Here is a 25,252-nt window from a genome sequence, read left to right on the forward strand (position 1 = left end):
AATACTTACAAATGAATGGCATATTGGAGAGTAAAGGATTGGATTTCGACAAGTACAAGATCACCTTTACGGTTCATCCAAACCATCTTACTCCACAACAAGCATTGGGTTCGGGTGATTGTGGTGTGTTTTTATGTATGTTTTTATATCGATTAGCTTTTAAGAAGTCGGTTCAACACCCCGTTCTCGTACCGCCTCATCATGCCGGTTTATGGTATCGAGAGCGGATGTTTGATTTATTATGGGCATGTAAGATGTAGCAAGTAGGAACTAGTCAATTAATTAAATGTATTTATATTTTGTACATCCTTGAACTTTGAACCCCACAACATCATGATTGAAGGATTAACTCGATACCGCTAGACCTACCATTTCATTTTATATAAATTGTCAATTTAATATTTATATTTTATGTATATTCTTGTTTTTATAAATATGTGTGAAAACATGTGTGAAAGTTTGAGCTGATATAAGAAAACAAGAAAGGAATTGGATATTAAGTCGCAGTAGCATTTGAACACTTGTTAGCTCCATGGTGATTAGCTTAATTGGAAACTTTATAGGGTGTGATTGTCTACCTCAAAACATCTACAAGTGTTAAGTAAAGTAATCTAGTAAAACACCGAACTAAGAATCAATATGATAGCAAATTTAAATGCATGTACATTAATTAAATTAAACAACATAAGGTTAAAACAATACTAAACATGTTTAACAAGCATTATGGTTGTTTCAAATCACAAGTGGGAAAAAAATATGATTTTGTTGAAGTCATGGAGACACGAAAATGAATACTTTGATGATCGTCAGCACCACATCGCCTGCAAACTCTTATTTTCACCCTCTCGCCTTGACATGGAATTCTTGACGTTTTTTTGGGTCTACCAGCATTGCGCTTGTTTGTTGTAGGAGGTAACAAAACTTGATAATTAAATGGAATAACCCAATTACAAACATCACCTACAAAGGTAGTTTCCTCAGCATAGGTAGACGTATAACTTGCCATTGTGAACCATTGTTTCGCCAAATCAGCACAGTTATCAATACCATTTTCCTTAAATACCGCGATAACGTGACCATATGGTAAACCAGAGTTAGTCCATTGTTTACACGAACATTCTTTGGTTTGCAAGTCTACGAGACAATTAGATTTTCCATCGTTGACTTGGTAACGCGTTTTACTAATCCCATACACTTTCCACATGTTAGATTTACGTATTCTTTTGTAAATCTTTGTCTCCGCGTAAGGTGTAAGTATATGACCAAGTTTTTCATACTTCTCTGCACAATTAAGCACATTTCATAAATATCACGTTAATGAGTGAAACATGTAATTTAAATTGAGTTTGGTATTTTACCTCCAAGTGCACGTCTTTCAAAAGACCATCTTTGTACTAAACCTCTAAAAAATTCCAATATCATTGTTATAGGCATTTTTCATGCGCAAGCTGATAATGAATTTACCAACTCAACACAATTAGAGGTTAAGTAGTTATACCTATTTACAGGACAATGAGCCCTAGACCATCTACCTAACTCGACACGGTTAAGCTTATCATATGCATTTTCATTAATGATACGAAGTTGTTCCATGTAATAATCAAATTGTCTCACTGTATGAGCTTTGCATATTTTCCAAAAGAGCCAATCATGTTTTTTTGGTAAATCAATGTTCATCAATAAATGACGACAACATATACCATGAAAAGCAGCCGGAAGATTTGACGAATCTCTTGGGCAATACCTAAATGCCTATCAGAAATGAAAACTAAATTCTCAACATCGCCTATACATTGTCTTAACTTAGTCATAAACCAAGTCCAAGTTCTACCAGACTCACCGCCACAGATCCCGTAAGCGAGTGGGACAATATTATTGTTTCCATCCATTCCCACAGCAACCAAATTAGACCCTGGATATTTCCCCTTTAAGTGTGCCCCGCCAACAATGATTAAGGGTATGAGATTTTTTAGAAACGTCCGTATCTAAAAAGATAGTAAAAGTTTATGTTAAAGTACATATTTTAATATTTTGCTGCAGTAGATATAATAATTTTGTGTAAAAGTAATAAGGTAAAAGATAAAGATATTGTTACCGAAACACCCAACATCATGAAACACATATCAAAAAGACCATATTGATCGGTCAGTATCTCGGTGAATGTGGCAGGATTTTTTAACTTCAAGTTATAAAAGTAATACGGAAGCTTATTGAACGATTCAGCATGACCGCCTCTCAACTTTTCCAAAGCTGCTTCCCTACCACGCCAAGCCTGTTGATAACTTATTTTAATGTGATAAGTATCACCAATGTATTCGATTATATCCTTTGGCCTATAAACTCTATTTGGATCTTTCAACTTTTGGGTCAACAAATCACCCAATATAGCTTTGTATGCGTTGTGGTGTTTTGTTTTGATTTTTGTCATTGGACAAGTATGTGTGTCATTTATGGAGGTAACGTGGAAAGGATCTCCATGTGTCGCGCGAGAAGTATTTATCTTCCAGCCACATCCTTTATTAATGCACACAACATCAAATCTGGTTTTAGAAGAATTTCTTATCTTATATTCATATCCCTCTTGAATAGAATTGTGTGCAATAACCTTCTGGCATTCATCTTTGTTGACAAACCAAACATCTTTGACTAACGTAATATTTCTATTATCATTTATTTTGGGTAATGTGATTGGTTTAAAGTTTTGAGCAGGGGTTGGTGGGGGGTTGGGCATGAAAGAAAATGTATTTTCTTTCCAGTCCTTCGGAGTCATGTATTTCGGTGGACAATCATCATTTTTATTTTCCTCTTCATCTTCCTCTTCACTGATGAAATTGTGATCACCATCAGAGCTTTCAACTTCAACATGTTTTCGATGTTCACCATGTTCATTATCTTCATCATCTTCGTCATTGTGACAATGTTCGACACTTTTTATGCCAAACTTGTCATCACAATCATCACCGAGATCCACGGCATATTCTTCCGTTAATTCAACTTTATCATTTGTGTTACGCTCAGGGAAAAAATTGTGGAAAAAGGTACCGACAACGGCAGATGAATTACGATTATTGTGAGAATGATGTGGAAAAAACGAGTTGTAAAGTCCATTTTCTTTGGAAGGGATTGAAAATGAAGTTGGAGTTTTTAGGTATTGAGTAAACGTTTGTTTACTATCATTATGGTTTTCAAAATTTTCAGGAATTGTAGGTGGACGATAATATTGAGGACCTGAAAAATAATAATTGTGTGGTTGGTCGAGACCTTGAGTATTTTGAATGGAAAAGTTATAGGGCTGGTTGGGTGGATATTGTGGAGGTTGTATAAAAAGGTACGCAACATGTTCCAGATACTCTAGGTAATTTTCCAAATTCCAAACCAGTAATTAACATGAATTCCTTCGGGCCAAAAAATAGTTTCTTCCTGGCAACCTCAAAAATCAAGCCCTCCGTCTTATAATTAACATCAACTAAGTTGGAAATCATAAAATGTATCAACGAAGGTTCTCCGAATTTACAGTCAGCCCACAAAAATTGTCCAAAACATGTCTCATTAAATATCTGCCGACATCTAAACCTATATAACCTAAATAACCTATTTATTTTACACACAATGTTGATCTTAGACTTTATTACAACATCCGAATAATAGTATTTTTCCTGAAAAGAAAAAGATAACAATTAATCTACAACTAAATATATACTATAATATTTACCATAAAATGTAGTTATAAGAAACTTACGATATTCTGTTTTGAAGTCATTGATCTATAAGTCGGTGCTTCAGCGACTTTACCTCATTTGTACCTAAGGAAGAAAATATTGTTGTAATGTAATATTATTTTTGAGTAATGTAATATTAATGTTCTTCGTGTTTACTTATTGAGTAATGTAATATTATTTTTAAACATCACTTTTATTCAACACACAAACGGTTACATTTTTTAAACACGAACTACATTAAACTGAAATACAACATAAGATCTTAAAACACAATACAAACATCGATGAATTCAGTAGAGTTCATCAAAAAAACGACCATCTGTGTCGTACTCTGGAGCCATCGGTTCTTATTTTTCTTCTTCGGCTGCTTCATCGATGTAACGCCAACCCAACGTTTCTTCATCTTCAAGAACCACATACAGAGTAATGCGGTTACCACGTTCTTCAATGGTATCTTTTATCCCGTACCATTGATCATAGGTACGGAGATAACTTGCCTCCATCTCATCATCATAATCGTCTTCAAAAAACAACACATCCGTGTATTCACACGGTACATTTGCCTTCAGAAAGGCTAGCAGATCGTCTAAACCAACGTCACGGATATCGATTCCTTCGATAAATTTTTTTTCCAGACTTGTAGACCATCATATGATTACGGAAATCACCCCCGTAATGAACATCGTATGCAACAATCATTGGGGGAATTTTTTTCATTTTCACTGATTGGAAGTGTTTTGATTTTGAGTTGAGAAGTGAAGTGTGTGAAATGAATTGGGTTAGTGGGTGTATTTATAGGTGAAAAAGTATCCGTTTTTGAAAAAAAAAAAAATAACGGTCGGATTTTAAATCCGTTTATTTTTGAATTTTAAAAATTAAATTTGAAAATATTAATAATAAATTCAATAAAGCAATAAATAAAATAGAAAAATTAAAAATAAAATGCCACATCAGCTTTTCACTAACCCACACCACTAACCCACACCACAAACCCACACCACCACTACTTCACTCAAACCACCCTCACGTCCTAGTCATCAAAAAGCAACCCACGCTCCCAACTCACGCCCCCTACCGTTACGAATGGTCTAAGTAGTATGTTAGCTAGTACTAAAGGTTACTGAAAAGTTAGCGTTAAACTTCAACAATCTTCAAATGTGTTTGGTATCACATAACATCAAAACTTATACATAAACATTAAAGGACTCGTGCAGATTCAATTCTTACATAGTAAAAAAGGGTATAAATTCAATGCGAATCAAATCTACAATGAAACTCAGATCTACAATCGTGCATCACTAGCAATTAAACAACAATCATGTTTAAGACTATGAAAGTAACAATAAAATTCATTAAAAAACAATCACTGAAATTTCAATATGAAACAAAAACTAAGAGATAATCAACATATACCTTTATTGGTGGCGATGGTTAACGATGGTGATGATGTAGGTGGTGTATGGTGGCGGTGGCGATGGAGAAGGTGAAGGTAGTTGCGATGTATGAAACTAATTGAATGAAACGCTAACAGTCCAAGAACACAACTATCGGTGGTGCATTGGGTAAAACAATCTCTCGAAATAATTCAAATTTTCGCGATGATTGTTGTTTTCGAGAAGGTTTTCGCGACTTATGCAACTGTTCTGGTATAGAAATGTGTTTTCACGACTAGCCCTCAGATCGAGACACAATTTTCGCGAATTATTACAAATTTCGAGAGGGTTTTCGTGATTAACCCTAACCGGTTGTTCCGAGACATAATTTTGAGAGATTTGTGATTTTCGAGACAAGAATTACGCGATACGCGAGTATGGTAGCCACGTGGGGATTTTTAATTGGTTTAAAGGATTTTTCGCGATGCGCGAGGGTTGACCGAGTTATTTTCGAGAAGTCAATGTCTACTCTTGAAAAAATATGTCTGACAACGTTTATATGTGAGAGAGAAGTTTCAATGCGTCTATCTAGGTAATTTTCTCTTTTTAATTTGGATTGTTGTAAAAAAAAAAAAATTCTTTGATTTATATATTTTAGGTTTTACTTGTGTGCTCAAATAGTAAATAAATAAGCTGAAATTTGATTTAGCTGGCAATTTTGTCTAGTATTTACTTGTTTTGTATATTTCATAATAGGGGTGGCAGATTAACGTGAACGTGACTCAGGTGTAACTGCTAAGGCAACTACTTCTGGTAAGTATTCCAATCCATTTCTTGTCTAGAGATTAGATGGTTTTCATATTTACTTCTTTGTTTCTCACATATCACATTTGGCTTATTATCATTGTGGTATTAATATATTTCTTTTTTATTTATTAGATGACGTGCAAAGAACACCAGTGCTCAAGCGTCACAGTATTATATTATTTATGTTTATCAAAAAAGTTCTAATCTTGCTGCATTTAGATGTTCTGTCTTGTTTTGTGTTTGAACTTGACTTTTCATTTTGCACAAGACATTCAGATTAGTGATGTTCAATATTTGGTTTAAAACTGTTTAACTTGAAAATCGTAGCGGAACCAAACCGAAACAAACTTGGAAGTAAAACAACGACAATATCAATTCCATGTAACTAAGGTACACCATCTTTCAAAAACAACGACAATAGCAAAGCAAGATAGTTGTCATGTCAAAGCATAGACCCTTTGATTTAAAAGACAGATATAATTAGGACTCTTAGGTCAGAAAAACAAGATATATTTGCAAATATATCAAAATACGTTAGATCATATGTAAAGCGCTTTAGATGCCAAGCACGACACATAGTGCTCTCCCAAATCTTGAGTCATCCCTAATCCCTAATAAATTCCTCCCAATTCAGATATCATTGGCTGAATTTGAATCAACGACGCTGAGAGACAAAATGGGCCCCATATTTACTTTTAATCTAAATGTGTCAATTAAGAAGTCAGCTAATAAATATATCATCAAACTTGATGAAGGATCATATGTTAGAGGTATATTCGGCATTTTCCATTTGGTTACCTTACAGATAGCTTGTATGTCCTTATCGTAAACATGCCTTTTGTTTTTGATCTCTTGTTTATGTTCTTTGCTTATAATCATTAAAGTTTAAGTCTTCCTAACTTAATCGTCTTAATTACTAAATGCAACTTAGTTCAATCAAAATCAATTCCTGAAAATTGTTTACTTTTGACCACAATCTCCCGTGGAACGAACTATTCTTACCCCAACTAGTTTAAGATATTAAGGCTATCTTTGGTCAGTACTTTGATGCCCATCAACAATAGCAATCAGGACAAAGAAACTCGGAATATCAAAACAGAAGACAAGAATTCCGAATCTTCTTCAGAAGCTAATTTGAAGACCGGATGATATAATGCATCTGGATGTAGAACAAAGGATAACTTTTTTACTGTGTAATAACCAATTCAATTTTAAACAATTAAATAGTTAATTAAACCCGTCGACACTCAAATAAAAGGCATGTGTCCCATAGTCTCTTAACTCAAACGAGTTAAACTAAAACTTCAGTCCAATAAAACTTTTATTTACATTAAACGACATCATATAATCGAGAACTGCAAGATCAAAACGACATTAAAACCTACAAAATTAGCATGGGAAATGACAAAACAACCTTGGTTTGTTATATATTTGTATATTTGTAATTGTATAATGGGCTACATATCCTTTTGGTTTCACGTTTGACTTAAGAAATAGTGTTGGGCCACATGGGTTCTTAAGTCAGGTTTAGAAATTACAAGTCGATGGGCTGGGCCTGAGGCTGGCTACCCTTTTTATTGGTGTAATTTATATGGAATACAAAAGTTGCCCTAGAGAATAAGAATAGAAAACGATTAATTGCATCATACGGCTCAATCAATCCTGGGATTGCTCTGCACACGTTGATTGCATCATATCATACAGTTCGATCACTCACTTGTCTTCTTCCACAGTCGATTGCATCATTCACGGTATGTATGTTCAATTTTATAGTTAATATATAATGATACCATATGGTAATTGTCGAGGCTACTATCAGGCTATCAGCTATGTAAACTGCAAGTTATCCATTGTAGATTTAACATCAGTATTAAATTACTTTCAAGTTAATGAATTTCAAACAAAAGAAACGACGGCTATTAAGTTATTTTAAGTGGAGAATAATTAAAACTTTTGATGTACAATGTTTGTTTGTAGAATTTCATGATAGTCACTTTGTTGAATGGGTGAAGGTTGTAGACACTTGAAGTTTTTAGTTTTCATGTAGATTAATCAGGCATTTAGCAGAACACATTATTTTGTTGTTGATTTTTTTATTTAGAATTTTCTATGTGGAGGGGAAGAATTCGATCATATTATATTATATTATATTATATTATATTATATTATGCATTAAAAGATATGAAAAATTATTTGGCACTGGATTCACAACTGTGTTCGGTGTAACAATCACCTGCATATTTTTTTTTGGTTTTGTTTTATTGCTGTTATCTGATTTGGATGTGGATGGGTTTTACGCACTAGGATTCATAATTTTTTTTACTGATTATAATCATTAGGACTAGTAATGACTGATTGATGATGTAATTTCATTGCTATGTTTTATTAAATTTAGATGATAATATTTAACTATTTTTATAATGTCTATTTTACTTATTTTTTAACAGCTCCATCTATTTTGCCAAACAATTAAATACATATAAAAAGTTAGTTTTGTCAAACATAGCCATCCAAGCTTAAAGCAATTTCTATAGGTATTTTTTTTTTCTATATATTCTTTCATTGAAATTGATGTATTATTATTGTTGTTGAATAATTCATCTTGTCTTTCGGATTTAGGTATTTGGTCGAGAATACTATATATATATTCTCTAAATTTGTTTTATGTCTAGGTATTTAATTTTGGAGAGTTTGGTTTGAAAAATTGATGTATATTTGTGTGTGTATGTATTATGGGGATTAAATAGAGTCTTATGCATCATCATCATCCTTTTTAATTTCAATTTCACAAACAAAAAGATGAAAATTAATTTCGATTTTTTAAAATTATATTGTTGAAGACTTTCGGAAATGAGGGCATATTGACCAATTTACCTATTAATTTGTGTCATTTAGAATTGGGCTTAAATTGGGCCACATGGGTTCTTAAGTCGAATTAAGAAATCGAAACATGGGTAAGCTGGGTCTGGGCTAACGATGTAATATCCCTTCAATGTTGCCCTGGTAGACATAAATAAACAACCGGCACTTTTTTTATTCGTCTCACTCATTCGGTACATCCAAGCTCTGCAAAGCAATTATATTCTATCTATTTTTTCATTGAATTATTAATATTGTCAAGAATACTGTAAATACATTCTCTAAACTTGTGTCTAGGTATTTAATTTTGGAGAGTTTGGTTTGAAAAATTGATATAAAAGTATATTTATGTATGTATTTTGGGGATTAAATAGAGTCTCATGCATCATCATCCTTTTTAATTTTAATTTCAATTTCAATTTCAGAAACAAAAAAAATAAAATAAAAAAAAAGATGGAACTTACGTTTGCAAAGTTTAAAGAGACAGAAAGGCATCTTTACTGTCAAATAGAACTACCGCCTCGCATTCCCCCCCCCCCCCCCCCCCCCCCCCCCCGGGACACGTAAATGGTTAATTGATCTTCGTGAAAACAATCCGGAGCAGTTCGAATTGGAGGTGGCTAAAATTAAAGAGGAATTGGCTGAATTGAACAACGAAAATTGGGATAAGAAGCGTCTTATCTACCTAAAAGAGAAGCGTAGTAAGCACTCTTATTTTTCAAATCTTTGATTTATTTTTATTTATTTACGCATCATTTTAATATTATTAATGTATGTATGTATGCTCATGTAACTTTTTTAATTTGGATTGTTGTAAAAAAAAAAAAAAAAACATTCTTTGATTTATACATTATAGGTTTTACTTGTGTGCTCAAATAGTAAATAAATAAGCTGAAATTTGATTTAGCTGGCAATTTTGTCTAGTATTTAGTTGTTTTGTTTATTTAATAATAGGGCTGGCAGATCAACGTGACTCAGGTGTAACTGCTAAGGCAACTACTTCCGGTAAGTATTCCAATCCATTTCTTGTCTAGAGATTAGATGGTTTTCATATTTACTTCTTTGTTTCACACATATCACATTTGGCTTATTATCATTGTGGTATTAATATATTTCTTTTTTATTTAATAGATGACGAGCAAAGAACACCAGTGCTCAAGCGCCGCAGGACTGAGGAAAAAAGCAAATCAAGTGAGTTTTATCGGGGTTGGTTTAAAATTTTAAAGTAATTAATAAATCGTCTAGATGTTAGGAACGTTTTTCAAATTCAGTTATACATATCACAAAACCTTATAACATAGCCCTTGTATTTCGCAGATGCAGATGATCTAGACAAGTCAAGCAAAGTCAAGCGAAACCGTGGTTGATGCTCCTGGTAACGATTAAATCCACTCTTATAGTGCTGACTTGGGTTTCACCTTTAAGTTGTTATTTATCTATGTTGAATCAAGACAGGTCGTTTAAGTGGCTGTAATAATTAAATTCATTCTTGTTTTGGCTTTTGAACTTGACTCTTGGTTTTGTTAAACATGCATATTGTAAACCTTTATGTTATGGTGTACTGTATTATATTATTTATGTTTATCAAAATAGTTCTAATCTTACTGCATTTAGATGTTCTGTCTTGTTTTGTGTTTGAACTTGACTTTTCATTTTGCACAAGACATTCAGATTAAAACTTATCGTCCCTTAATCGTGGGATTAAAACCTGTTTACTTTATTTTTCATTAAGTTCCTTATGGATAAAGATGACAATATGGATTTAGAATGACTATATATATTCAAGAGTTGATTAATAATGTTGTTTACTTGTTGTGCTGAATAACTGAATGATTAAAATGAAAATTTTACCCTTAAATTATTAATTACTTCGTACAAGGTTGTCAAGGTTGCCTACTTTGAATATCTAGAAGGTGGGCTTCTAGATTGTAGGCTGGAAATCTTCAATTCTCCCCCTCCAGCCGAATCCACAAACATTCCAGTTATGTCTCTGCATAACTCCAACTTCTCTCGAGTCACCACCTTTGTTAACATATCCGCAGGATTCTCCTTTGTATGGATCTTCACTAGTCTCAACAGTTGTCGATCAATTACCTCGCGTATCCAATGATAGCGAATATCAATATGTTTTGTACGGGAATGGTACATGGAGTTCTTGCTCAAATCTAGAGCACTCTGACTGTCACAATGTACCTTGTACTCCTTTTGCTTGATTCCAAATTCTTGGAGATAACGCTTTAACCACAACATTTCTTTTCCAGCTTCTGCGGCAGCAATATACTCTACTTCAGTTGTGGATAATGCAACACACTTTTGTAGTCTTGACTGCCATGAAACAGCTCCTCCTGCAAAAGTGTAAATGAATCCTGAAGTAGATTTCCTACTATCAGGATCTCCGCCCATATCCGCATCTGTATAGCCTTTCAAGATTGGATCAGCTCCCCCGTAACAAAGACATAGATTCGTTGTACCCTTAAGATATCTGAGAATCCATTTTACCGCATTCCAATGCTCTTTCCCGGGGTTCGAGAGAAAACGGCTCACTGTTCTCACTGCGTGAGCAATATCGGGCCTTGTACACACCATTGCATACATCAAACTTCCAACTGCTGAAGAATATGGTACTGAAGACATCTCCCCGATCTCTTCCTTGGATGAGGGACAAGAACTCTTGCTTAACTTGAAATGGTTGGCTAATGGAATGCTAACAGGTTTGGCATTGTTCATATTGAAACGTGAAAGCACTCGTTCAATATACTTCTCTTGAGATAGCCATAACCTTTTATTCTTCCTGTCTCGGGTTATCTGCATTCCCAAAATCTGTTGAGCCTGTCCTAAGTCTTTCATGTCAAAAGACTTAGAGAGTTCCTTCTTCACCTGGTTGATCTTCGTTGCGTCTTTCCCTACGATCAAAATATCGTCTACATATAGTAGAAGAGCAATGAAATCTCCTTCAGAAAACTTCTGAATGTAGACACACTCATCTGCTGCAATTTTCTTGTACCCGTGACTCACCATGCACGAGTCAAACTTCTTGTACCACTGCCTAGGTGCCTGCTTAAAACCATACAAACTTTTCTTCAGCTTGCATACGAGGTTATCTCCTGAAACCTCAAAACCTTCCAGCTGCTCCATGTAAATTTCTTCATGTAAATCTCCATGAAGAAAAGCTGTCTTTACATCCATCTGTTCAAGCTCCAAGTTCATACTTGCGACCAATCCAAGTATGACTCTAATTGAAGTCATCTTGACTACTGGTGAAAATATCTCATCAAAATCAATCCCTTTCTTCTGTTGGAATCCTTTGACTACAAGTCGTGCTTTGTATTTCACCACTTTTCCACTACCTTCCTTTTTCAGCTTGAACACCCATTTATTTTTCAGTGCCTTCTTCCCGCGTGGAAGTTCTACAATCTCATAAGTTTGATTTTTATGCAGAGAATCCATCTCATCCTGCATTGCGAGCAACCATTTTTCTTTATCCTTATGAGTTACTGCTTCATGAAAACTCTCCGGTTCTCCATGTTCAGTAAGTAGAAGGTACTCGGATTCTGGATATCTACTCGATGGAATCCGACCTCGTTCAGATCTACGAACTTCTGGAACATTCTGAGGAGATCCACCATCATCTTGACCTTGTGATGGTGCTGGAACGTCTGGCATATGGGGTTGTGGCTCCCCCTGCTCAGCACCGTCATTTTCCTCATTATCTTCTACTTCTGGCATTTCTTCTTGTACTGAAAATTCATTTCTCATGAATGATTTCGTTGTTGCCTCTGGCACCTGAGCAGCAACATTTGACTTCTGAGATATTGTGGGCTTTTCAATATCTTCTATTGTCTGGCTTTCATGGAACACTACGTCCCTACTTCTGATCACCTTTTTCTCCTTTGGATCCCATAATCTGTATCCAAATTCTTCATCTCTATAGCCTATGAATATGCATGGAGTGTTCCTTGCATCCAGCTTCTGCCTGAGCTTCTTGGATACATGTGCGTACGCCAAACATCCAAATACTCTTAAGTGAGAGTATGATGGATCCTTTCCAGACCAAAGTTTCTCCGGAACTTCAAAATTCAGTGGTACTGATGGAGATCGGTTGATCAAATAATAAGCGGCTCTGACTGCTTCTCCCCAGAATGGCTTTGGCAGCTTAGCCATACTGAGCATGCTCCGAACACGTTCCATGATTGTTCGGTTCATTCTTTCTGCTATACCATTATGTTGAGGGGTACGTGGGACCGTCTTCTCATGTCGGATGCCATATGATCTGCAATAGGCATCGAACTGCCTGGAAGAGTATTCACCGCCGTTGTCGGATCGAAGACACTTTAACTTCTTTCCTGTCTCACGTTCTACCATGACATGGAACTGTTTGAAGTAATCGAACATCTGGTCCTTCGTCCGCAAGAAATATACCCACACCTTTCGAGAAGCATCATCGATAAACGTTAGAAAGTATCGGTTGCCACCAATTGATTCAACCTCTAAGGGACCGCAAACATCAGAGTGTACCAGACTGAGTAACTCTGATCTTCTCGTTGAAGAGGAATTAAACGAGACTCTATGTTGCTTACCAAACAGACAATGATTGCAAGGATCTAGTGCAGCGTCCTTGTCTACATTGATAAGCTCCTTCTTTATTAGGGTAGACAACCCTTTCTCACTCATGTGACCGAGTCTCTGGTGCCATAAATTTTGTGAAGCCTCCTTTTCTGCAACATTAATACTGTCTGTGCAGATCTTCACATGAGTCTTGTACAGTGTGCCACAAATGTGTCCTCGAGCGACTATCATAGCGCCTCTTGACAATTTCCATGTGCCTTTACTGAAATGACTATCATAGCCCTGTTTGTCGAGAGCTATCCCAGAAAGTAAATTCAGCCGAAGATCTGGCACATGGCGGACATCCTTCAGAGTGATTGTGCTCCCAGAACTTGTCTTTATCCTGACATCTCCAATTCGGACAATCTCAGCGGAACTGGAATTTCCCATCTTCACAACTCCAAAGTCACCAGCTTTGTATGTTGTGAAGTATTCTTTGTATGGAGTCACGTGGTAGGAAGCTGCAGTATCTACCACCCATTCCGCTTCTTCTCGTGAGATGTGAAGGCATGTCTCATCATGGGTTGAACAATAAGCTACATCACCTGTGATAGCAACTAATGTTTCTCCACCCTTTTTCTTCGGCTGTGAACTGCTTTGACCTTGTTCCTCTTTTAATCTATAGCAGTTCTTCTTCATATGTCCCTCTAATCCACAATGATGACATTTATATGTTGGTTTTCTGCCATCAGCTGACCTGCCCCTGCTCTTGCTTCTGCCTCTCCATTTATTTTTGCTACTCATTCGCTGTCTCCCCCGCTTCTCTGTGACAAAGGCATGGGTCTGATCTGTGCCCATGTCTTTTCTCCTTGCCTCTTCACTGAATAGGGCATCCTTGACCATTGACATGGTAAGTTTGCCATTCGGGGCTGAGTTGCTGAGTGTTACTACCAGCGTTTCCCAACTATCGGGAAGGGAACTAAGTAGCAGTAGCGCCTGAACTTCATCGCCAAGTGGCATCTCTACAGACGATAACTGGTTGACCAAGCTCTGGAACTCACTGGTATGCTCGGCAACTGAAGTTCCACTTTTGAGCTTCATGTTGACTAAATGCCTCATCAGCAGGGCTTTATTCTGAGCAGTCTTGGCCTGGTACATGTCCTCCAACCTTTTCCAGAGGACATATGCGTCTGTCTCTTGTGCAACATGGTGGAAGACACTATGATCAATCCATTGACGGATCTGACCAATAGTTTTTCGGTTTGATTTCTTCCACTCTTTCTCTTTGGCAGAATCAGGGTTTATACCCTTCAATTCAATAGGATCGAACAAATCCTTACAGCTGAGGAGATCTTCCATTCGAGGTTTCCACAGCGTGTAGTTTGTGGCTGTGAGCATAATCATAGCTCCGAAAGATGATGTTGACTCTTCTGTGGACATTATCACCTTACAAATAATTTTTCAACACAAACGGGGTTGAGTTGTAGAAAACAGAGATCACCGTTACGTCCGGAACGGTTGAAAATGGTGGAATAGACACTTCGCGGCTTAAATTCCACTTACGGGGCAAAATTATAATTTTTATAAACTTCAGGGACCAAGAATAAAATTCTGAAAATTTCAGGGACCAAATTGTAAAATTTCAGAAGTGCTACAGTACTGCTACAGTACTGCTACAGTACTGCTACAGTGATCGTCTCCTCGGCAAAAATTCCAGCACCGGTCTTCTTCTCCGGCGAGATTCCGGCGAGTTGACCAAACTTTGACCGCGTTTTCTGGGCTCGTTATAACTCCGTTTAAGTCGCCGTTTTTTGCGTTGGACTCGGTTCGACGAGACGAATCCAATGGTACACTCAAAATTGAATTTTGAGAAAACTTCAGAAGACCCAAAAACTCAACCAACGTCTCTAACCAAGCTCTTGATACCACTTGTTAGGAAGAGGGGATCGCCTGGACGTTGGGAGATATAAATTTGAGAGAAAAACAACTCTATTACTCACAAGAATAGATTTACAGAGTATTACAAAACTCTTACAAAAAAAACTCTCAAAACTCACACACACTCTCTAGGTTGTGATTACACTTCTCTGAGTGATTTAGGATAATTTACAACTGAGGTTTGCACCTCTATTTATAGTAAAAATTCTATGGCGGTGGAATGGTGTGAACGGAGAAGGTTGGCGGCCGTCATCGTCATCAACTTTGCTACTTCCATATGAGTTGTCAAGGTTGCCTACTTTGAATATCTAGAAGGCGGGCTTCTAGATTGTAGGCTGGAAATCTTCAATCATATAAACGAGAACTTTTATTTACCATCGATTGCGTCATTCACGGTATGTATGTTCAATTTTATAGTTAATATATAATGATACCATGTGGTAATTGTAGAGGCGGCTATGTAAACTGTAAGTTATCTATTGTAGATTTAGCATCAGTATTATATTACTTTCAAGTTAATGAAGTTCAAACAAATTTTGAAGAAACAACGGCTACTAAGTTATTTTAAGTGGAGAATATTTAACACTTTTAATGTACTATGTTTGTTTGTCGAATTACATGATAGTCACTTTGTTGAATGGGTGAAGGTTGTAGATGCTTGAAGTTTTTAGTTTTTATGTAGATTAATTAGGCATTTAGCAGAACACATTATTTTGTTCTTGATTTTTTTATTTAGAATTTTCTATGTGGAGGAGAATAAAAGATGTGAAAAGTCACTTGGCACTGGATTCACAACTGTGTTCGGTGTAACAATCATCTGCATGTTTTTTTTTATTGCTGTTATCTGATTTGGATGGTATTTACACACTTGGATTCATAATTTTTTTAGTGATTATAATCATTAGGACTAGTAATGACTGATGATGTAATTTTATTGTTATGTTTTATTAATTTCAGATGATAATATTTAACTATTTTTCTAATGTCTATTTTACTTATTTTTTAACAGCTCCACCTATTTTTCTAAAAAATTAAATACATCAAAAAAGCTCAAGCTTCCAGCTTCTAGCTTAAAGCTACCAGCTTCCGGTTGTCAAACATACCCATCCAAGCTCAAAGCAATTTCTACAGGTATTTTTTTTCTATATATCCTTTCATTGAAATTGATGTATTATTATTGTTGTTGAATAATTCATCTTGTCTTTCGGATTTAGGTATTGGTCGAGAATACTATATATATATTCTCTAAATTTATTTTATGTCTAGGTATTTAATTTTGGAGAGTTTGGTTTGAAAAATTGAAGTATATTTGTGTGTATGTATTTTGGGGATTAAATAGTCTTATGCATCATCATCATCATCCTTTTTAATTTCAATTTCAGAAACAAACAAAAAGATGAAAATTAAGTTCGGAAAGTTTAGAGAGACAAAAGCTCATCTTTTCTATAAAATAGAACCACCACCACCGGCTCGTTTTCCCAGAGGTCCTCCCCGCGGGGCAACTAAATGGTTACTTGATCTTCGTGAAAACAATCCGGAGCTGTTCAAATCGGAGAAGGCTAAAATTGAACAGCGATTGGCTAAATTCAACAACGAAGATTGGGATAAGAATTACGAGACCCTAAAAAAGAATAATTGTAACCACTCTTATTTTTTCAAATCTTCTTTGATTTTATTTATGTTATAACGGAGGTGGAGTCTGAATTATTAAGCTCTACGTAAGATTATAGCTTATTAATTAATTATTTAGAATATGTGGATTTGCGTATTGTAATTTCCACTGCGTAGACCCCCAATTTTATTACATTTAGCAATTCAAAAACCTTTTTTTTTATAACAATTTTTATATTGCTCTGAAGAGATATTCTAACATACATACATACAATACCTACCAGGCTACCATATTAAAACTCTTCCTTTTTTGTAATCAACAAACCATAAGGATGGATTGTTAGTAAATAATTATTACTCTGTAATAAATTATTTTTATTTATATTCATGCATCATTTTAATTTTCTTAATGTATGTATGCTCATGTAACTGTTTTACTTTTGGATTTTTGTAAAAAAACATTCTTGATTAATATATAATATAGGTTTCACATGTGTGCCCAAATACAGTAGTAAATAAGCTGACATTTGATTTAACTGGCCCATAATAGAATATACTTGTTTTGTTTATTTTTTAATAATAGGGGTTGAAGTAGAAGATCAATGTGAGTCAGGTGTAACTGTTATGGCATCTTTTGGTAAATATTTCAATCCATGGTTTTCATAATTACTCACTCCTTTGTTTCATAAATCCACAGGGAATATTGGTTCTATCACATTTGGCTTGGAATTATAGAATTATTGTTTCTTTTCTTATTTTTTCAGATGCCCTTCCAGGAAAATCTGTGCTCAAGCGCCACCGTGAGCACAGATTATTATGAACTGGTATAAAATTTCATCCGCTATATACATCAATTATTATGAACTCGTCAGTTAGTTATACTTGGCACGCTTATCTTTGAATTGATTTTATAAATGTTTGGTATGGGGAACAATGTCATTGTTGTGGGGGTTGATTTATTTGAATGTATTGTTATATTTTTTTTTTCCGGGCAAACATAGAACTTATATTAAATTTCAAAAAACATACAAAGGGCTGGACATATCCCAAGCCCAAAACGAAACACAAAAACAATACAGAAACTTCAAAATCAGCCTATACAACTCCCAGCTACATACTAAAGGTAAAATTTACCATCTTTCAGCTGCAAACCCCATACCCTAGCTACTCTGTTAACAGCAACATTATGCTTAACTTTTTTTTTTTTTTTTTTTTTTTTTTTTTTTTTTTTTTTTTTTTTTTTTGAAAGGCAATGTTAGTGGTTAGAGTTAATTCACGAAAATCCCCCCCCCCCCCCCCCCCCCCCCGAGACTCGAACCCTTGATCTCCTCGAACACCATGTTAACATGGTGACCAATGAGGCAAAGCCCCATTGGCAACATTATGCTTAACTTTATACATCAGCAATTTACATTGAACAAATTTGTGAATATCTTTGCAAATATCTTCGGCAGACCTTTTGGTCATTTTGAATAATCTGTTATTCCTTTCCTGCAATAGAAAATAAACACTAACAGCAACAACCAATCTATTAATAACATTCCAGATATTAATTTGAGATACCATGTACAATCTCATGTAACTGATCCTGCAGGCCCCTGAACACAAGCTTCAATTTTAAACAACTCCAAACCTTCAAACTGAATGGACACTTAAAAAAAAGATGATTTACAGAGTCCATCTCTGTATCACAGAGGGCACAACTAAAATTCTGATTCTTCACCCAAATCACAATTATATCCTGAGTGTTCAAATGATTAAGCATAGCAAGCCATAAGATAAAGGCATGTTTAGGATCAAAACCTTTGAACCAAACCACATTACTCCATGAAACTTTTGGTCTATTGACTCTAAAATCTGTCCAGACTTGATGGGTTGAAAAAGGAACTTTCTTGCCTTCATTAGTGACCCATACATTTTTAACAGACCCATTAACATGATCAATATCAACATGGAATTTAACTTTCTCCCTTAATTTCAACAAAAACTTCCATCCCTAACTATCATTATAACTTGGATTAATATCCCAAAAACTCACTCCTTTTAACTTTACCACATTGACCCACTTACTCCATAAGGAATCCTGTTTTGCAATCAACCTCCAAATCTGCTTTACAATAAGAGTTTCATTCCATTCTTTTAAAGGCCTTAACCCAAGCCCTCCTTGATCTTTTGGGATACATACATTCTTCCAAGCAACTTTTGCCTTACCCTTTGAACTGTCAGACTGAGCCCACAAGAATCCTTTTAACAACTTTTCAATTTCATTCACTGTACCATAAGGTAAGGTTACACAGAGGCCCAATAGGTTTTCATAGCAGACAAGACAGATGCAACCAATTGCAGCCTTCCAGCATAAGAAAGCTTCTTTAATCTTCAGTTATTAACTTTAGATCTAACTTTGTCCACCAAGCTCTTACAATCTTTAATACCCAGCCTTTTTGCAAGAAGGGGAACTCCCAAGTACTTCATAGGTAAAATACCCACTTCAAATGGAAGAATCTGCACAATTTTACCTTGAGTCACAGGATTTACACTTCTAAAGAAAATGGTGCTTTTGCTCATATTTGGTAGCAGACCTGATGTGTCACCAAAATCAGTTAAGTCCCTTTTAATAATTTTCACAGATTTAACATCCCCATGACAAAAAACCAGTAAATCATCAGCAAAACAAATGTGTGTTAGCATCATCTTCTTACACTGATAGTGATATTTGAACCCACTATTGCTTTTTGTGTATTTACTAATTATAATAGACAGAACTTCCATAATAAGAGTGAAAAGATAAGGATACATTGGATCACCTTGTCTAAGTCCTCTCCCCTCTTTGAAAAATCCATCAATGCCACCCACCATTTACACAAATAGAAAATGAAGAGCTGGTCACACATTCCATAATCCACCGTACCATTCTGTGATGGAACCCAAAACCATTAAGAATGTCCCTTAAAAAGCACCAATTGACTGTATCATATGCTTTCTGAATGTCTATCTTTAAGGCACATCTACTAGGCCCTTTAACTCTATTATATCCCTTTAGAACCTCCTGGGCAACCAAAATATTATCATGTATAGACCTTCCAGGGATGAAGACACTTTGGTTGCAGCTAACAACCCTATCAAGCCCTTCTTTCAACCTGTTAGTGATTACTTTGCTGATGCACTTGTACAATACATTGCAACAAGTAATAGGCCTGAAGTCAGAAACCTTTGATGGTGTTTCAATCTTTGGAATCAATGCAATCAGAGTTTCATTTAACTCTTTTAGCAGCCTGCCAGTATCAATAAATTCCTTCACAGCCAAACAAACATCTTTACCAACAATACTCCAGGCTTTCTTAAAAAATAAAGAAGAGTATCCATCAGGACCAGGATCTTTGTCATCATCTATATAAAAATGGCATTCTTAATTTCATCATCTTCAATAGGCCTAACCATATCAAGAGCTTCAGAAGTGGATAGTTTTGTAGTAAAAATATCACCCATCTCACCAACTTGCTTACACTGACTACCCTTTCCCAAGAAATTCTGAAAATGTTTAACAAATTGCACTCCTACTTGCTCATCACAGAAACTAATCCCATTCTCATCACAAATGTTATCAACACTGCATTTCTGTTTTCTACTCTTAAGAATACTATGAAAGAATTTAGTATTCCTATCACCCTCTTCAAGCCATTTAACTTTAGCTTTTTGTTTAAGAACAATAAGTTCATCCATCTTAGCTTTCTCATATTCTAATAAGGTAGCAGTAGCCAGTGATCTAAGTTTGGTTATCATGAGGCATCTTTTCAGCATCTATCTGACATTGTTTAAGTTTGCCCTTCAGCTCCTTAACTTTATTAAAAACATTACCCCCTTCCCAATTTAATCTATTAAGATCCCTTTTGAGAATTTTCAACTTTGAGACCACTTGATACATTTTATACCCAGTCATACTTGTATTCCATTTTTCCTCAACAATACTCAAAAAATTATCTTTATAGGCCACATGATTCATGAACCTAACGGATCTTTTCCTTTTGCTAAATCCCATTGGAATACCCAGAACAGCAGGGTTGTGATCAGAAATCATAAATGGGTGGAATATACCATATGCATTATTGTATTTGGTTAGAAATACCTCATTACACATGATCCTATCTAAATTCCTCAGCACATTACACAAGGAGTTCTTTAAAGATTTTGTCCAAGTGAAAAAGAAACCAGTTCTGCCCATATCATCCACCTCAATATCATTTAAACACTTATATAAACTTTTCATATCTTCAGACATATGAGAACACCCTGCACTATGTTCATTAATGCTTTTGGTGACATTAAAATCACCCATCAATAACCATGGTTGCTGTTTAGAGATAGTGGCATGAATACCTAAATCATTCCATAATAATTGCCTTTCATTGTCACTATTACTACCATATACAAAACTGCAGTAGAACTTAGAGCATTTATCTATAGTCTCAACAAGACACAGAATAACCTGTCTAGCAACCTGAACAATCATCACATTCACCTTAGCATCATCCCAACCAATAACAATTCTGCAACTATTAGAGCTTAACCCAATATTTGACATCCAGCTCCATCTACAAAAAACATAGTTACATGCACTATCAATATTAGTAGGTTTTAAATGGGTCTCCAAAATGGCACATACACTCACCTTCTCCTCTTTAATAAAATCCCTTAATTCATCTTGCTTATCCTTGTGGCACATACTGAAATGTCCCGTTCTTATTGATTAAAAACGTTCCATATTAATTGATTTCGTTGCGAGGTTTTGACCTCTATATGAGACGTTTTTCAAAGACTGCATTCATTTTAAAACAAACCATAACCTTTATTTCATCAATAAAGGTTTAAAAAGCTTTACGTAGATTATCAAATAATGATAATCTAAAATATCCTGTTTACACACGACCATTACATAATGGTTTACAATACAAATATGTTACAACAAAATAAGTTTCTTGAATGCAGTTTTTACACAATATCATACAAGCATGGACTCCAAATCTCGTCCTTATTTAAGTATGCGACAGCGGAAGCTCTTAATAATCACCTGAGAATAAACATGCTTAAAACGTCAACAAAAATGTTGGTGAGTTATAGGTTTAACCTATATATATCAAATCATAATAATAGACCACAAGATTTCATATTTCAATACACATCCCATACATAGAGATAAAAATCATTCATATGGTGAACACCTGGTAACCGACATTAACAAGATGCATATATAAGAATATCTCCATCATTCCGGGACACCCTTCGGATATGATATAAATTTCGAAGTACTAAAGCATCCTGTACTTTGGATGGGGCTTGTTGGACCCGATAGATCTATCTTTAGGATTCGCGTCAATTAGGGTGTCTGTTCCCTAATTCTTAGATTACCAGACTTAATAAAAGGGGCATATTCGATTTCGATAATTCAACCATAGAATGTAGTTTCACGTACTTGTGTCTATTTTGTAAATCATTTATAAAACCTGCATGTATTCTCATCCCAAAAATATTAGATTTTAAAAGTGGGACTATAACTCACTTTCACAGATTTTTACTTCGTCGGGAAGTAAGACTTGGCCACTGGTTGATTCACGAACCTATAACAATATATACATACATATCAAAGTATGTTCAAAATATATTTACAACACTTTTAATATATTTTGATGTTTTAAGTTTATTAAGTCAGCTGTCCTCGTTAGTAACCTACAACTAGTTGTCCACAGTTAGATGTACAGAAATAAATCGATAAATATTATCTTGAATCAATCCACGACCCAGTGTATACGTATCTCAGTATTGATCACAACTCAAACTATATATATTTTGGAATCAACCTCAACCCTGTATAGCTAACTCCAACATTCACATATAGAGTGTCTATGGTTGTTCCGAAATATATACAGATGTGTCGACATGATAGGTCGAAACATTGTATACGTGTCTATGGTATCTCAAGATTACATAATATACAATACAAGTTGATTAAGTTATGGTTGGAATAGATTTGTTACCAATTTTCACGTAGCTAAAATGAGAAAAATTATCCAATCTTGTTTTACCCATAACTTCTTCATTTTAAATCCGTTTTGAGTGAATCAAATTGCTATGGTTTCATACTGAACTCTATTTTATGAATCTAAACATAAAAGTATAGGTTTATAGTCGGAAAAATAAGTTACAAGTCGTTTTTGTAAAGGTAGTCATTTCAGTCGAAAGAACGACGTCTAGATGACCATTTTAGAAAACATACTTCCACTTTGAGTTTAACCATAATTTTTGGATATAGTTTCATGTTCATAATAAAAATCATTTTCTCAGAATAAAAACTTTTAAATCAAAGTTTATCATAGTTTTTAATTAACTAACCCAAAACAGCCCGCGGTGTTACTACGACGGCGTAAATCCGGTTTTACGGTGTTTTTCGTGTTTCCAGGTTTTAAATCATTAAGTTAGCATATCATATAGATATAGAACATGTGTTTAGTTGATTTTAAAAGTCAAGTTAGAAGGATTAACTTTTGTTTGCGAACAAGTTTAGAATTAACTAAACTATGTTCTAGTGATTACAAGTTTAAACCTTCGAATAAGATAGCTTTATATGTATGAATCGAATGATGTTATGAACATCATTGCTACCTTAAGTTCCTTGGATAAACCTACTGGAAAAGAGAAAAATGGATCTAGCTTCAATGGATCCTTGGATGGCTCGAAGTTCTTGAAGCAGAATCATGACACGAAAACAAGTTCAAGTAAGATCATCACTTGAAATAAGATTGTTATAGTTATAGAAATTGAACCACAGTTTGAATATGATTATTACCTTGTATTAGAATGATAACCTACTGTAAGAAACAAAGATTTCTTGAGGTTGGATGATCACCTTACAAGATTGGAAGTGAGCTAGCAAACTTGAAAGTATTCTTGATTTTATGAAACTAGAACTTGTAGAATATATGAAGAACACTTAGAACTTGAAGATAGAACTTGAGAGAGATCAATTAGATGAAGAAAATTGAAGAATGAAAGTGTTTGTAGGTGTTTTTGGTCGTTGGTGTATGGATTAGATATAAAGGATATGTAATTTTGTTTTCATGTAAATAAGTCATGAATGATTACTCATATTTTTGTAATTTTATGAGATATTTCATGCTAGTTGCCAAATGATGGTTACCACATGTGTTAGGTGACTCACATGGGCTGCTAAGAGCTGATCATTGGAGTGTATATACCAATAGTACATACATCTAAAAGCTGTGTATTGTACGAGTACGAATACGGGTGCATACGAGTAGAATTGTTGATGAAACTGAACGAGGATGTAATTGTAAGCATTTTTGTTAAGTAGAAGTATTTTGATAAGTGTATTGAAGTTCTTCAAAAGTGTATAAATACATATTAAAACACTACATGTATATACATTTTAACTGAGTCGTTAAGTCATCGTTAGTCGTTACATGTAAATGTTATTTTGAAACCTTTAGGTTAACGATCTTGTTAAATGTTGTTAACCCAATGTTTATAATATCAAAAGAGATTGTAAATTATTATATTATCATGATATTATGATGTACGAATATCTCTTAATATGATATATATACATTAAATGTCGTTACAACGATAATCATTACATATATGTCTCGCTTCAAAATCATTAAGTTAGTAGTCTTGTTTTTACATATGTAGTTCATTGTTAATATACTTAATGATATGTTTACTTATCATAATATAATGTTAACTATATATATAACCATATATATGTCATCATATAGTTTTTACAAGTTTTAACGTTCGTGAATCACCGATCAACTTGGGTGGTCAATTGTCTATATGAAACCTATTTCAATTAATCAAGTCTTAACAAGTTTGATTGCTTAACATGTTGAAAACATTTAATCATGTAAATATCAATCTCAATTAATATATATAAACATGGAAAAGTTCGGGTCACTACACATACCCCTAATGTTCCAGCAAGCTATTTTAAAATCCATGAGAATTATAATAACTTTTCCAGCAATGATGGATCCTTTCCATATACCTCATTAGCACCCACTGCAACTTGAGCATTTCCTGTAAATTCCAGAATATCATTCTCACTTGGGCTCCCCTGATCCTCTTTAGATGAGCTGCTATCCTCATCATGATCAGATAAAGCAGCATATTTGTTCAATGATTGCTTAAACCCTTTCATAGCATTTTCATTCAAATTCCACCTTTTGTCAGGTGTCTTTACCTTATTCTTAGGTACATACACCTGCTTACTAGGTTCCTTTTGTTTTCCTTGTTGTTTAGCTTTTTGCTCATTCCTCTTATTCTTAACCTCCACAAACCCTTCCTTATCAGTGACAACTTTGTTGATTTTCACTTCTAATTCAACACTAG

At 34.8% G+C, this 25,252-nt stretch overlaps 1 protein-coding gene across 1 annotated transcript; it reads right to left on the bottom strand.

Annotated features, from left to right (window-relative positions):
• Nucleotides 1-345: 345 nt before the first annotated feature.
• On the bottom strand, nt 346-4,060 carry LOC139863144 (uncharacterized). Its single transcript, XM_071851792.1, has 7 exons — nt 4,036-4,060; nt 2,096-3,228; nt 1,816-1,985; nt 1,499-1,744; nt 1,359-1,402; nt 796-1,281; nt 346-365 (listed from the first exon to the last, which is right to left on the bottom strand). Exons 1-7 carry the CDS (start codon nt 4,058-4,060, stop codon nt 346-348), a joined length of 2,124 nt encoding a protein of 707 aa, XP_071707893.1.
• Between the last annotated feature and the right edge of the window lie 21,192 nt (nt 4,061-25,252).

This window comes from Rutidosis leptorrhynchoides, chromosome 8, assembly GCF_046630445.1.
Source record: "Rutidosis leptorrhynchoides isolate AG116_Rl617_1_P2 chromosome 8, CSIRO_AGI_Rlap_v1, whole genome shotgun sequence".
In the NCBI taxonomy this organism is placed as follows: domain Eukaryota; kingdom Viridiplantae; phylum Streptophyta; class Magnoliopsida; order Asterales; family Asteraceae; genus Rutidosis; species Rutidosis leptorrhynchoides.